Below are 15779 nucleotides of genomic sequence, written 5' to 3'. Positions count from 1 at the left end.
GTGCTTTGTTTTGTTCCATCCCATCTCTAACGCAGCTAATTCAACTAGTTCTGTTCGTCAATTTAGACCACACCACAATAAAATCACACGTCGTGCCTCCGGGACCACATTTCTGTTAGAAAATCGGAGATGTGCCGTTCACTTTAAGCTAATTCCCCTTTCTGTGTATTTGTCTGTTCCCCATGTTATGTCACAATTCTCCTCTACCTGATGTCTAGTCAACTTACCCTTATACATACAGTGCATTTGGAAAGTATTCAGACCCCTTGACTTTTCCCACATTTCGTTACGTTACAGCCTTATTCTAAAATGTTTAAAATATATATATTTTTTTTGAATACGTAAGTGTGATATTAAAAAAAAAATATATATATATATATTATACATTTGTTTTTTTTGTTGCTTTGTCATCATGAGGGGGAAAAAACGAGTTCATCAATTTTAGAATGATGCTGTAACGTAACAAAATGTGGAATAAGTCAAGGGTTTTGAATACTTTCCGAATGCACTATATCGACCTCTATCACTCCAGTATCCCTGCACATTGTTAAAAAGTTATTGGAACTGACCCTGTATATACAGTTGAAGTCGGAAGTTTACTTACACTTAGGTTGGAGTCATTAAAACTCATTTTTCAACCACTCCACAAATTTCTTGTTAACAAACTCTAATTTTGGCAAGTCTGTTAGGACATCTCCTTTGTGTATGACACAAGTAATTTTTCCAACAATTGTTTACAGACAGATTATTTCACTTATAATTCACAGTATCACAATTCCAGTGGGTCAGAAGTTTACATACACTAAGTTGACTGTGCCTTTCAACAGAAATCAGCCAAGACCTTCTGGTTCATCCTTGGTAGCAATTTTCAAATACCTGAAGGTACCACGTTCATCTGTACAAACAATAGTATGCAAGTATAAACACCATGGGACCACGCAGCCGTCATACCGCTCAGGAAGGAGACGCGTTCTGTCTCCTAGAGATGAACGTACTTTGGTGCGAAAAGTGCAAATCAATCCCAGAACAACAGCAAAGGACCTTGTGATGACGGTGGAGGAAACGGGTACAAAAGTATCTATATCCACAGTAAAACGAGTTCTATATCGACATAACCTGAAAGGCCACTCAGAAAGGAAGAAGCCACTGCTCCAAAACCGCCATAAAAAAGCCAGATTACGGTTTGCAACTGCACATGGGGACAAAGATCGTACTTTTTGGAGAAATGTCCTCTGGTCTGATGAAACAAAAATAGAACTGTTTGGCCATAATGACCATCGTTATGTTTGGAGGAAATAGGGGAACGCTTGCAAGCCGAAGAACACCATCCCAACCGTGAAGCATGGGGGTGGCAGCATCATGTTGTGGGGGTGCTTTGTTGCAAGAGGGACTGGTGCACTTCACAAAATAGATGACATCACGAAGAGGGAAAATTATGTGGATATATTGAAGCAAAATCTCAAGACATCAGTCATGAAGTTAAAGCTTGGTCGCAAATGCATACGAATGCAAATGCATACCAAGCATACTTCCAAAGTTCTGGCAAAATGGCTTAAGGACAACAAAGTTAAGGTATTGGAGTGGCCATCACAAAGCCCTGACCTCAATCCCATAGAAAATGTGTGGGCAGAACTGAAAAAGCGTGTGCGAGCAAGGATGCCTACAAACCTGACTCAGTAACACTAGCTCTGTCAGGAGGAGTGGGACAAAATTCACCCAACTTATGTGGGAAGCTTGTGGAAGGCTACCTGAAATGTTTGACCCAAGTTAAACAATTTAAAGGCAATGCTACCAAATACTAATTGTGTGTATGTAAACTTCTGACCCACTGGGAATGTGATGAAAGAAATAAAAGCTGAAAAAAATAATTCTGCTATTATTCTGACATTTCACATTCTTAAAATTAAGTGGCGATCTTAACTGACCTAAGACCGGGAATTTTTACTTGGATTAAATGTCAGGAATTGTGAAAAACTGAGTTTAAATGTATTTGGCTAAGGTGTATGTAAACTTCTGACTTCAACTGTAGCTTCTTACTTTCTCATGTTCTTATTTCTTATTTTACTTCTTGTGTGTTTTAGTTCTACCTTATGTTTAGTGCTACGTTGATATCGATTACTGCATTGTTGGTTTTGGTGCTTGTAAGAAAGGCATCACACTGTACTTGTGCACGTGACATTGAAGCATAAGACTTGAAAACTGAAAACTGAAACTTGTTTGAGTATGTGTCTCAATTTGTGGGTGCTTGAGTGATTTATAAAATTATTTTCTTTCTCTGCAGAGTATGTTCAGCTGTACACTGGTTTCCTGCTTAATAAGTCAATTTACAAGCAGTTTGCAGCCTTCTATCGTGGCTTCCACAGTGTGTGTGCGTCAGACGCTCTGATGGTGAGTCAGGCCTTCTCTGGGTTTTCTGTGGGGGTGGGGTTAAGGTCGGCTCGGCTCCCAGGTTCTTGGAGGGTTACAATAAGTTATTACAATAAGTTATTCACATCACTGTGGTCCGAACCTCTAGATGAAAGTTCTAATACAGGTTTTATAGTAAAAGGAGGAGATAAGCTAATATCAATATGTGTACCTCACTGGAGGCTGGTGAGGGGAGAATGGCTCATAATAATGGCTGGATTTTATTCCATATATTCCATTCCAGCCATTACTATGAGCCTGTCCTCCCCAATTAAGGTGCCACTAGCCACCTGTGGTGTGCATGCATGTGTCTCACACATACACAATTGTATGAAGGAGTCTCTCTTGACTGTTAATGTAAATATGCACAACTTCTACCCCCTCCTGTTCTCCATGACCCCCTCTCCTGGGGTATATTTTGCACTGACTGACATTTCTCAGATACTGTAGCCCCCCTATATTGCGAAACATGACCGTTTAAGTGGGTCAAGAATGGAGGTGATGAGTTGATTTAGTTATTTAGACAGTCTATAGGGATTAGGGCCTCCTGGGAAGAATGTTTTTACTTATCTCGTTACTGCAGCACAAATCTAACACAGCTGACTACCATTGAATACCGATCAGCCAGAGACACAGAACAGCTTATGTCCTCCCTGGCCCAGACTTGGCCAGCAGGGTAGCCTCTATTTATTGATTGATTGATTGATTGATTTGTTTATTTATTTATTTATTAACCTGTATTTTAACAGGGGAAACAAGCTGAGACCAAGTCTCTTTTACAGTTGTGTCCTGTGATATAACAACAACACAACAATTAATAAGAATTTAAAACCAAACAAAATTAAAACATAAAAAGTACAGGATGGAGATTAAAAATATTAAAATAAATTAACTTCTATAAGAAAAACACACATTACAAAAGCAATCACAGTTTATAATAAGAAGTTAATGTAATGTGCATTTAAACTGTCTTACAGGCACCAAAACATCTAACTGGAGTTCTCTCTGAAAATCATTCCATGAGTGTGAAGCATGATATTCAAATGGCATTTTGCCTAACTCAGTGAATCCGGGGTATCTCTAGCACTAGCATGTCCTGTGACCGAGTCTGATAAATACTGTTTGACCACTGAATTTTTGAGTTAAGATAATTAGGACATTTCTGTAAGACTGCTTTATAGACAAGTAAAAGAGAGATGATCATCTAACCAAATTCCAAGTTATTTATAGGTGGGAACATGTTCCAAAAGAGAGCCATCATGGTTAGCATTGTTCAGATTTTCAATTTGTATACTTTTGGATTGTGAAAATACCATATACTTAGTTTTACTTGAATTAAGCACCAGCCTAAGATCTACAAGTGCATCTTGAAGCAATTGGAAGTCAAATGCTTTAGTGAGTGATGGGGCTGTGGCATATAGTACTGTGTCATCAGCATATAAATTAAAACAGCATTTCTTTCACTGAGATACAGATATCATTTATGTATATAGTGAATAATAAAGGACCTAAAATCAAACCTTGTGGGACTCCTTTGTGAACAGTGACAAAATCTGATTTTACCCCATCTGCAATAATAGCCTGAGATCTGTCACTGAGATAATTCTGAAACCATAAACATGTATCTGAGGCCAACCCCAATGAGGTCAGACTCTTCAGCAGAAGAGAATGATCAACTGTGTCGAAAGCCATTTACCAATGACTAACATTTTTACAAGACAGCTTAGAGATTGGTCGATCATTATCAAGGTCACCAGTATCCCCACCTTTGTGCAGAGGCAGCACATAGGCAATTTTCCAAATCTTAGGTATGACCCCAGAGGTCAACGTGAGGTTACAAATAGGAGTACGAGCACCAGAGATAAGTGGTGCAGCTCTAGCCAGCAACCCTGGGTCAAGTTTGTCAGCCCCTATCGCTTTCTTAGTGTCTATGGCTAGCAAGGCATCAATAACTTTCTCCTCTGTGAAGAGGCTTCGTGAGAAACCCTGACCATCAGCATCCGCATACTCATGCATAATGCCTTCATATGTATCTTTTCTTCCTTCATTTGTGGTTGGCATTTTCTCAACAAGATTGCCTGCTGCAATGAAGTGATTGTTGAAGGCATTAGCAATGGCGTTCTTATCAGTAATGAGTCCAGTATCCAACCCTATCTGATTTGGGAGTGTGGAGTGCATATTGTTCTTTTAATGTTTTAACTACTTTTTTAACTACTAAAATAGATGTAGCATGGGCTAAGGCTAGATAAACTTATTATAGCTCTGACTGGCTGACTTTTAGGCAGCTGAAATTTTACCAGTAGTCAAGAAGCAGATTCCCGACCTGACAACAGTTGTGTTGCACGTTGGTTCGAATGACATTATGGGAGTGAAGTCTGAGAGACAGATTTAATTGGTGCAATGGAGAGGTAATTTTTAGCATAGATAGCCACTCCTCCCCCTCTACTCATCCTGTCAGCTCTAAAAACATTGTACCCGTCCAGTGCAATATCGGCATCATTAGAATTCCTCGATAACCAAGTTTCAGATTAAACAAAGAAATCAGGACTAGCCTGAGAAACTAAAATCTTAATCAAATTCAAAATTTGACAATATACTACATATATTCAAATGTAAAAACCCAAGTCCCTTACAGTTTTTAAAAATGTGGATTGTTGATATCGACCGGGGTATTTGATGTGTTTAGACAAGTATAACCGCCAGTGTGAACCAAGTGACAAGATTACTAAGTACATTACCCCTACATTTATGAAAACATGTGGTTAAATGGTAGTCTGATACAATACTTGCAATAGTAATACTGGGACTAGCCCTATATCATTTTGATTGTTTAAGTACCTTTTTAATGTTGGATGATAGCAGGCGGACGCCATTTTCACCCAGATGAATTCCATCATTGACGAAGTACCTCTGTTTTTGGGAAAAAACAATCAAAATTGTCAACAAATGACGTGCCCATGTCTCTTAAAAGACATACAACTAAAACTCAGTCCCACAACGGCGAGGAGATGGGATTGGTCCTGAGATAACGATTCTTCCCGCAAGGCTTCGAGCTGTTTCCAAGAGCAACAAAAAGTTGTTTGAGTTTCTCAGACTAAACTCCCATAATGTCATTCGAACCAACGTGCAACACAACTGTTGTCAGGTCGGGAATCTGCTTCTTGACTACTGGTAAAATTTCAATTCAGTCAGTGACTTTAGCACCTGGAAAGCTAAGTGTGCATGTATCTTGGATTGACACTTGCTTTGGCTTTTGGAATCTATGGGGGACACTTGTGTCTCTCATGGGCTGTTGCCTTTTGACAGTGGCCATAAATGGATATCATTAGGGGTGAAAGTAAGCCGGAACGGTCCAGTACGGAGTACCGGCAAAATAAATAGTGGGGTAAGCCGTACCGGTAAAACATGAGCTTATCACAATAATTCAAACATAGATTCCAAGAAAACTGTAGGCTATTAAACTCTTTATCGTTACCACGTCAGTCACATGAAAAATTTGCAAATAGACTCCAAAATGCAGTGTGGCTCGAAGATAACGGAGGCATTTTGCCAAGGCAGAGATGAGTGGCCAATACCGAGACACCCGCGTACAGCAGTGTACCATTCAATTCAGGTTACAAGACTTGTGTAGGCCGAATCATGACAATCACCGAATGTCATTCAGAACACTTTTTGGTGTTTTGTAAGTGATGCCTCTTTGCATTCATCAAATGGCACTGTGTGGATACTGGAATTATTTTAGAGTGGAGTAGCCTATTGGTTGGAATAGTAACTGAACTATGGACACTGAATGTAGGCCTCACATATAGCCTATTCTAATATTAACTCCTGAAGAATTAAGTGTTCCTCGCAGTAAAATTATAGACCAAATGTGAATTGTCTCTCGGGAACAGAAGTGGAGAAATATATATTTGTTGTTTCAGCATCTTGAGAGAATGCAAATGCAAGTTTAGGGACCTGTTAACCAGCCTGGTTCCTCTCTAGGTTTCTTCCTAGGTTTTGGCCTTTCTAGGGAGTTTTTCCTAGCCACCGTGCTTCTACACCTGCATTACTAGCTGTTTGGGGTTTTAGGCTGGGTTTCTGTACAGCACTTCGAGATATTAGCTGATGTACGAAGGGCTATATAAAATAAAATAAAATAAAAAATAAAATTGAAATAAAAATAAATAAAATTGAAATTGATTGATTGTGTAGCCTAAAGTGCCATTTCTTTCAGTGACATTAAAGCCTGACAGTATTTCATTTTCAACCACATAATATATGCATCAAGACTAACTGAAATACTATCAGAAACATGTTGGATCATTTTCACAGCTTTTCATTTCCTTAAAACCAATCAAACTGTTGTCATTTGGAAATTTCCCTGGTCCCTAAACGTCCTCGCTTCGTGAGAGAAGCAGAAATTAAAGAGAACTTTACCAATGTCAGCTAGATTGTTGATGATGCATTGGATTTATGACATCATTCTGGTGAGCAAGGCTTTATTTAATATTCTAGACGAGCATCAAGTAATGACCGAAGAGAAGCTGCATCAAGTAATGACCGGAGAGAAGCTGCATCAAGTAATGACCGGAGAGAAGCTGCATCAAGTAATGACCGGAGAGAAGCTGCATCAAGTAATGACCGGAGAGAAGCTGCATCAAGTAATGACCGGAGAGAAGCTGCATCAAGTAATGACCGGAGAGAAGCTGCATCAAGTAATGACCGGAGAGAAGCTGCATCAAGTAATGACAGAAGAGAAGCTGCATCAAGTAATGACCGGAGAGAAGCTGCATCAAGTAATGACCGGAGAGAAGCTGCATCAAGTAATGACCGGAGAGAAGCTGCATCAAGTAATGACCGGAGAGAAGCTGCATCAAGTAATGACCGGAGAGAAGCTGCATCAAGTAATGACCGGAGAGAAGCTGCATCAAGTAATGACCGGAGAGAAGCTGCATCAAGTAATGACCGGAGAGAAGCTGCATCAAGTAATGACCGGAGAGAAGCTGCATCAAGTAATGACCGGAGAGAAGCTGCATCAAGTAATGACCGGAGAGAAGCTGCATCAAGTAATGACCGGAGAGAAGCTGCATCAAGTAATGACAGAAGAGAAGCTGCATCAAGTAATGACCGGAGAGAAGCTGCATCAAGTAATGACCGAAGAGAAGCTGCATCAAGTAATGACCGGAGAGAAGCTGCATCAAGTAATGACCGGAGAGAAGCTGCATCAAGTAATGACAGAAGAGAAGCTGCATCAAGTAATGACCGGAGAGAAGCTGCATCAAGTAATGACCGGAGAGAAGCTGCATCAAGTAATGACCGGAGAGAAGCTGCATCAAGTAATGACCGGAGAGAAGCTGCATCAAGTAATGACAGAAGAGAAGCTGCATCAAGTAATGACCGGAGAGAAGCTGCATCAAGTAATGACCGGAGAGAAGCTGCATCAAGTAATGACCGGAGAGAAGCTGCATCAAGTAATGACCGGAGAGAAGCTGCATCAAGTAATGACCGGAGAGAAGCTGCATGTATATAATTATATACAAGTTGACTAACAAAAATTTTACCAAATGTCGGAAATTGGAAGCAGAAAAATATCTAAATGAGGCTTAAAAGCAATTTTTCCTGCACTGACTGTCTTTCCGCCGTCCCGGAGTAACATGCCCAGGTAGCCTACATGAGCCTTTTTAAATAATGTTTAACAATCAGATGAAAACAGCATAACTGGTTGTGTTTATGCCACATTAGAAGGTAGGTTAATACGTTTTAAAAGTTAAATGACAAATCTTTACTATTAAGCCCATGGAGATCTTATTAAATTCATAGGGATTCTATATGTATTTATATGATTAGGGCCATAACACTTTTTTTTTAAGTATGTATGAAATTAAATCTACTTTCACCTAGTGGATCATGATCATGAGCCTTGGAACAACTCTGTGTCTTCGGGCTATAGATGTCTGGACACAGCAGGGTGAGGATGATTGACAGGCACTGTGGAGCGTGGGCCAATATTCATTTCTACTTCTGCTCAGCTCACTGTGTGAAGCTGGATACAGTACACACTGAAACGTACTAGAACAGAAACATGTTAGATCTAAATCAAGTGTTGACTTCCTCTATCCAGGATGTGTTGCTGTGCAAATCAAACACTTCTGAAAGCGCTATCTGGAGAGCACAGGCGGCTGGTGGCATCTTAATTGGGGAGGACGTGCTAATAGTAATGGCTGGAACGGAATTAATGGAATGGTATCAAACACATCACACACATGGTTTGCATGTGTTTGATTCCATTCCAGCCATTATTATGAGCCGTTCTCCTCTCACCAGCCTCCTGTGCTGGAGAGCCACATTCTGCAATAGATGGAATTCCATTCGAAATTACTGTAATTCTACAACAGTACCAGTCAAAAGTTGATACACCTACTCATTCCAGGGTTTTTCTTTATTTTTACTATTTTCTACATTGTAGAATAATAGTGAAGACATCAAAACTATGAAATAACACATATGGAATCAATTTAGTAACCAAAAAAGTGTTAAACAAATCTAAATATTTTAGATTCTTCAAAGTAGCCACCCTTTGCCTTTGACAGCTTTGCACACTCTTGGCATTCTCTCAACCAGCTTCATGGGGTAGTCACCTGGAATGCATTTCAATTAACAGGTGTGCCTTGTTAATTTGTGGAATTTATTTCCTCCTTAATGCGTTTGAGCCAATCAGTTGTGTTGTGACAAGGTAGGGGTGGTATACAGAAGATAGCCCTATTTGGTAAAAGACCAAGTCCATATTATGGCAAGAACAGCTCAAATAAGCAAAGAGAAATGACAGTTCATCATTACTTTAAGACATGAAGGTCAGTCAATACGGAACAGTTCAAGTTTCTTCAAGTGCAGTGGCAAAAACCATCAAGCGCTATGATGAAACTGGCTCTCATGAGGACCGCCACAGGAAAGGAAGACCCAGAGTTACCTCTGCTGCATTCATTAGAGTTAACTGTACCTCAGATTGCAGCCCAAATAAATGCTTCACAGAGTTCAAGTAACAGTCACATCTCAACATCAACTGTTCAGAGAAAACTGCGTGAATCAGGCCTTCATGGTCGAATTGCTGCAAAGAAACCACTACTAAAGGACACCAATAATAAGAAGAGACTTGCTTGGGCCAAGAAACATGAGCAATGGACATTAGACCGGTGGAAATCTTTCCTTTGGTGGGAATGTGTGAGTCCAAATGTGAGATTTTTGGTTCCAACCAATGTGTTTTTGTGAGATGCAGAGTAGGTGAACAGATGATCTCCACATGTGGTTCCCACCGTGAAGCATGGAGGAGGAGGAGGAGGTGTGATGGTGCTTAACCAGCATGGCTGCAGCAATACACCATCCCATCTGGTTTGCGCTTAGTGGGACTGTCATTTGGCAAAGAGTGGCTACTTTGAAGAATCTCAAATATGGAATATATATTTGTTTAACTATTTTTGGGGGTTACTACATGATTCCATATGTGTTATTTCATCGTTTTGATGTCTTCACTATTATTCTACAATGTAGAAAATTGTAAAAATAAAGAAAACCCTTGGAATGAGTAGGTGTGTAAACTTTTGACTGGTACTGTGTATGCTTACTCATACTGTACATTCCTGAAATACTTTAGCTAAAATACAATGGAATCAATTATATGTTCAGATTGTGAACTCTCAATATATTTGTCAATTTATTTCCTCCTGACAGAGAGGTCATTTAGTGTATGTTACCTGCCTGGTAATTAAATAAACAAAATACTAATGTTGGTGGTACATATCTGTTTGTCAGACACTAAAGCGTCCTAGAATAGGCATTCAGTATTGGTTGAAAACCTGCTGACACTGAAGAACTTGATGACCTATAGAATAGTTTGGAGTTACAGATGTAGGATCTTTAATTTGACCCAGTTTGCTACAGCAGGAAAATGATGCTCAGCAAGAGGAAATGTGAATAACTATGTGGATTGTCATTCATTTTTGTAGGGGTTCACACATGTTTCGTAAGGGAAATTACAAACTTCAGAAGCTTTTTTTTAAACCTCAAATACAGTTCAAGTTTTACATTGCAAATTAAATTAAGATCCTTCATCTGTATTGTAACACACTGAGTTAATAAGTAAGATCGTTGTTAATATTGGTGCAACTCCAGGATCTGTGGCTGGTTGACTATGTTCAATGTTGGTCTGTCCACAAGTGTACACACACACGCAGACAATGTGGGTATGGTCTACACCCTGCCAAGTTACTGTATGTCTGAGCCAATCCTAAACTAGTTAAGATCAAATATTTGTGTTTAGGCTCTTGCCAAACTTTACATTACCACTAAGATGTATGGTCATGTAGAATATATGCGAATCACTGTGAAGCACACATTGTAGGCCACAATGAATGTATGTGCATGGACTCAAACACAATATTGATAGACAAGATAAAGCACTGAACTTAAAAATATCTCATCGTATGTATTGTTGGCATTGTCAGCAAATCCCTCATGTCAGGGACCTAGTCAGAGCTCTGCGCTCAGCTGTGTGATATAAATCCCTCATCTAAGGCTATGTCTCAAACTAAGCCCTGGATGCGTAGTCCAATATGTGATGTTACTGAATTACAGTAGGCATAATATGAGACTGTTATGTCTATATCACAGGAGGTTGGTGGCACCTAAATTAGGGAGGACGGGCTCGTGGTAATGGCTGGAGCAGAATTAGTGGAATGCTATCAAATACATCAAACATATGGTTTCCATTTGTTTGATTCCATTCCATTCACTCCATTGTAGACATTATTATGAGTTGTCCTCCCCTCACCAGCCTCCTGTGGTTTATACTATAGGGCACTCCTTAGTGATGATGTTGTGGTTGTGCAGCTGCTGAGGCCAGAGGAGGTGGAGATGCTAGTGTGTGGGAGTCCAGAGCTGGACATGAGCGCCCTACAGAGAGCAGCTCAGTACGAGGGCTACAGCAAAGCTGACCTCACAGTACGGTAAGGGTCATGCACACAAACACACAGTGCACCCAATCTATACAACTATGCATACCTTTTTCGTCTTTCACCTGGCCAGCAACCCTTGATCCTGCTGTGGAGTACAATTATCCAATATCACAAAGCCTACAGCAACAAACCATTATGACACACCCATGCAGTGCTATAGGGCCTTTCACTCTGTTGGAGGAACCTAGAGCTGAACTCTTCATACCTCCTCCACTCTCTGGATCCCTGCAGCCAGCCAGTGCCCCCTTACAGCTGTAAGTTGCTCCTCTCCCTTCCAGGCCTGTTTACTCCAGCTGCACCCCCCACCCCCCTTTCCTTACAGAAAAGTCACGTTGGCTATGTTTTTCTTGTGTGTGTGTTTAGCTGTTTTTGGGACGTGGTGCTGGCTTTCCCCTTGGAGTTGCAGAAGAAGCTGCTCCACTTCGCCACAGGAAGTGACCGTGTCCCCGTGGGAGGGTTGGCCGACCTCAACTTCAAGATCGCCAAGATCGACGTGTCCACTGACTGGTACTGTACAGTCATCTCATCACTCATTGCCTCTTACTCTCACATATATCCAACCATATAGAACAATATCTAAATAGACCAGCTATTATATGTTGACTTAATTAACTGGTTGACTGCAAATGCTATATGTTGAGCATCATATAGTATTGTAGAGTATAAGTGGACAGATATTTAGTGGTGTCATTGTAATCTGTTATAATGCAGCCAGGTTTAGTGAAATGGCAACAGAAGGGCCCTTACGGTAATTGTTTATACAGGTTATCCTTGTCTGTTTCAGGTTACCCATATCTCACACCTGCTTCAACCAGATCTGCCTCCCACCTTATAAAAGCAGGAAGGAACTGAAGCAGAAGTTAACCATCGCCATCTCAAACGCAGAGGGCTTTGGCTTAGAGTGACTCAGTCTACAGCTATGAGATTCACAGTAAGACGAGAGTAGGTGATTCCTTTCCAAATGTACTTTAGAATTACATTCCTTCAAAAATAGAATTTGATATAGACTACATGACCAAAAGTATGTGGACACCTACTCATCGAACAACTCATTCCAAAATCATGGGCATTAATATGGAGCTGGTTCCCCCCTTTGCTGCTACAACAGCCTCCACTCCTCTGGGAAGGCTTTCCGCTAGATGTTGGAACTTTGCTGCGGGGACTTGCTTACATTCAGCCACAAGAGCATTAGTGAGGTCAGGCACTGGTGTTGGGCGATGAGGCCTGGTTCGCAGTCGGCGTTCCAATTCATCCCAAAGGTGTTTGATGGGGTTGATGTCAGGGCTCTGTGCAGGCCAGTCAATTTCTTCCACACCGATCTTGACAAATCATTTCTGTATGGAACTTGCTTTGTGCACTGGGGCATTGTCATGCTGAAACAGGAAAGGGCCTTCCCCAAACTGTTGCCACAAAGTTGGAAGTACAGAATCGTATTGAATGTCATTGTATGCTGTAGCATTAAGATTTCCCTTCACTCGAACTAAGGGGCCTAGCCCGAACCATGAAAAACAGCCCCAGACCATTATTTATCCTCCAACAAACTTTACAGTTGCCACTATGCATTCGAGCAGGTAGTGTTCTCCTGGCATCAGACAAACCCAGATTTGTCTGTCGGACTGCCAGATGGTGAAGCGTGATTCATCACCCCAGAGAAAGTGTTTCCACTGCTTCAGAGTCCAATAGCAGCGAGCTTTACACCACTCCAGCTGACGCTTGGCGTCATAGGCTTGTGTGCGGCTGCTCGGCCATGGAAACCCATTTCAAGAAACTCCTGACAAACAGTTCTTGTGCTGACGTTGCTTCCAGAGGCAGTTTGGACCTCAGTAGTGAGTGTTGCAACTGAGGAGAGACGCACTTCAGCACTCGGCGGTCCCGTTCTGTGTGCTTGTGTGGCCATTCATTTGAAGGGGTGTCCACATACTTTTGTGTATATATAGTGTATTTTTGTGAGGTCAAAATGTGTATTTTCTTAGCTTGATTTGTATTACACTGTTATAAATATTCAAAACTAAGGCTTTGCTGGTTAAAGAATGTTACGTGTCATGAGATATAGATTGTCTTGTGAGGTCCAGGATGTGTATTTGCTGCCTGTTGATGGGCACAGCAGAATCTTTCACTTGTTTGGTAGTAATAAGAAATGTGAGCTCCTGTTTCTATGGTAGCAGTGGAACCATGACTGTGTCTGGTTGTGTGTTTGTTTATCTCACTAACTATTACGGTAAGTAGCTTTGTGGCCTTATTTCTGCCTGCCTGGTAGACTGCCAATGTAAAGAGAATCCTTTGGTCAGAAACGTTGTGCAGGATCTTCGGTTAAACAAAGCATTATCAACATAAATCTGAAAAGTAAAAGGCACACTCATTAGCGTTATCATTTAAACAAACAGAGCATTACATGTAAGTCAAGCCCAGATTGTTTGGGTAATTCAGTATCTTCACACCATCCTGCCTTCAACAACTTTCAGGAAGCTAATAATAGATGTTTGATACATTTATCATAGAAGTAGCCTGTGACTATGAAAGCTTCCCTTTCTAAGACTGATAGACTTGTATCAGAACTCTTCAACCCGTTGGCTCAAAATGATCACATCTGCTCATTAGACTGAAAACTTACCAACATATTTATTTTGTTTATGTTTTACTACACTAACCTGCCTATAGAATTTAATCTATCACTTTCTTGTCTTACAAAATAACTAATCATAAGTCAATGTCATAGTCTGTCACATTAATTAATAATAATGCATGTTCTATTCTGACTGTAGAGCTACACGGAATGTACAAAACATTTAGAACACCTGCTCTTTCTATCACCCAAAGGACATCTAGCCAACTTGGCAGTCAACATGGACCAGCATCCCTGTGGAGCACGTTCGACACCTTGTAGAGTCCATGCCCAGCGAATTGAGGCTGTTCTGAGGGCGAAAGCGGGTGCGACTCAATATTAGGAAGGTGTTCTTAATGTTTTGTACACTCAGTTTATAATGTATATCTTTAGAGCAAGTCTATGATGTGTAATGTAACTAACTGTTGATGATGTTATGTTGTGTTTCTATTTATTTGTAAAAATTACTGTCAAGTCCCAAGTAATAAACTTATCTTTGAGGTTTTTACACTCAGAAATGAAGTTGTCTGATGGTAAATATTTTATGTTGTGAATCTGAACGATCCGACAATGTGTGCAGGGCCAGGTTAAATGTCCAAGGTTGATTCGATTTGGCAAAATCTCTGAGCTGTTATTGTTTTGCAAAACAGATATTGTAATTGGTTTGATGTGGCAAATGTGGCTCCATCCAACTTAATACCCCATATCTATATTTCAGCCTCACACAACCATATTTACATTTACATTTAAGTCATTTAGCAGACGCTCTTATCCAGAGCGACTTACAAGTACATACATTCATATATATTTTTTTTTTGTACTGGTCCCCCGTGGGAATCGAACCCACAACCCTGGCGTTGCAAGCGCCATGCTCTACCAACTGAGCCACACGGGACCAACGTGAGTTGGAGTTTGAACTACCACAAGCCGTAATGTAACAGGTCAAAATGGCCTGCCTGAAGAGGAGGGGCACAGAGGACTTGACACCCTAAGAGAGGGGTAGAGGAACATGCTGTAATTTTCAGAAATGGCTACTAAGTCAGGTCCCGTATTCTGACAGCTGACTGATACACAGCCAGGGTCATAGGCCACAGAAACATCATTAAAGGCCCAGTGCAGTCAAATTTGATTTTCCTGTGTTTTATATATATTTCCTTGGTATGAGGTTGGAATAATACTGCAACATTTTGGAAAATGAAGCCCTTTAAGTGTAAGAGCGATTTCAAAAGACTAACTTAAATGTCAGACTGTTTTGGTGGGTTGGAGTTTTGACATGGCCAGGCAGTAAATTAGTACACAGCACAATAAGAAAGAGTTCCAAACCTCTCACTCAGACCACTCACAGACAGTCCTAGCAAAATTCTTGCTTGAGAAATTGCTCTTGGCTAAGAAGCTATTTTTGTTTCTTTTCAACCATTTTAATTGAAAACAATCACAGTAAGGTACATAATTGTTACCCAGAAATGATTTCATATTCAGATAAAAATGGCTGCATTGGACCTTTAAAGCATCTTGATGAGTGGCTTGTAAACCAGTGTCATATATAGAAAGAGGGAATGATAGAAAGGGAGAGCGTGATGAGAAGGAGTAGCATTGTCAACACAAAGTTCACGATCCGCTGCAGAACGCTTTGTCCCTGCAGCTTAAATCAAGTGTACCAGAATAGGAACCATCTGTGCTTACAGGGTGACCTAGGGAAATGAGCCAGACAGAGGTGGCATGAATCATTTACACGTTAGGGTGCATTGTTTAAACAACATTTAGTACAACTTTTGAAATAA

At 40.6% G+C, this 15779-nt stretch overlaps 1 protein-coding gene across 1 annotated transcript in view; it reads left to right on the top strand.

Moving 5' to 3' along the window:
- Nucleotides 1-12455, top strand: part of LOC120017952 (probable E3 ubiquitin-protein ligase HECTD2) — a 46490-nt gene extending 34035 nt beyond the window's left edge. The window contains exons 18-21 of the mRNA XM_038960910.1: nt 2282-2388; nt 11272-11387; nt 11760-11903; nt 12181-12455. Coding sequence (XP_038816838.1) covers nt 2282-2388; nt 11272-11387; nt 11760-11903; nt 12181-12301 — 488 coding nt within the window. The 3' untranslated portion in view covers nt 12302-12455. The remainder of the gene's footprint in view (nt 1-2281; nt 2389-11271; nt 11388-11759; nt 11904-12180) is intronic.
- Nucleotides 12456-15779: the final 3324 nt, after the last annotated feature.

This window comes from Salvelinus namaycush, chromosome 22 (genome assembly GCF_016432855.1).
Source record: "Salvelinus namaycush isolate Seneca chromosome 22, SaNama_1.0, whole genome shotgun sequence".
In the NCBI taxonomy this organism is placed as follows: domain Eukaryota; kingdom Metazoa; phylum Chordata; class Actinopteri; order Salmoniformes; family Salmonidae; genus Salvelinus; species Salvelinus namaycush.
This window is presented reverse-complemented; position numbering and strand designations above follow the sequence as displayed.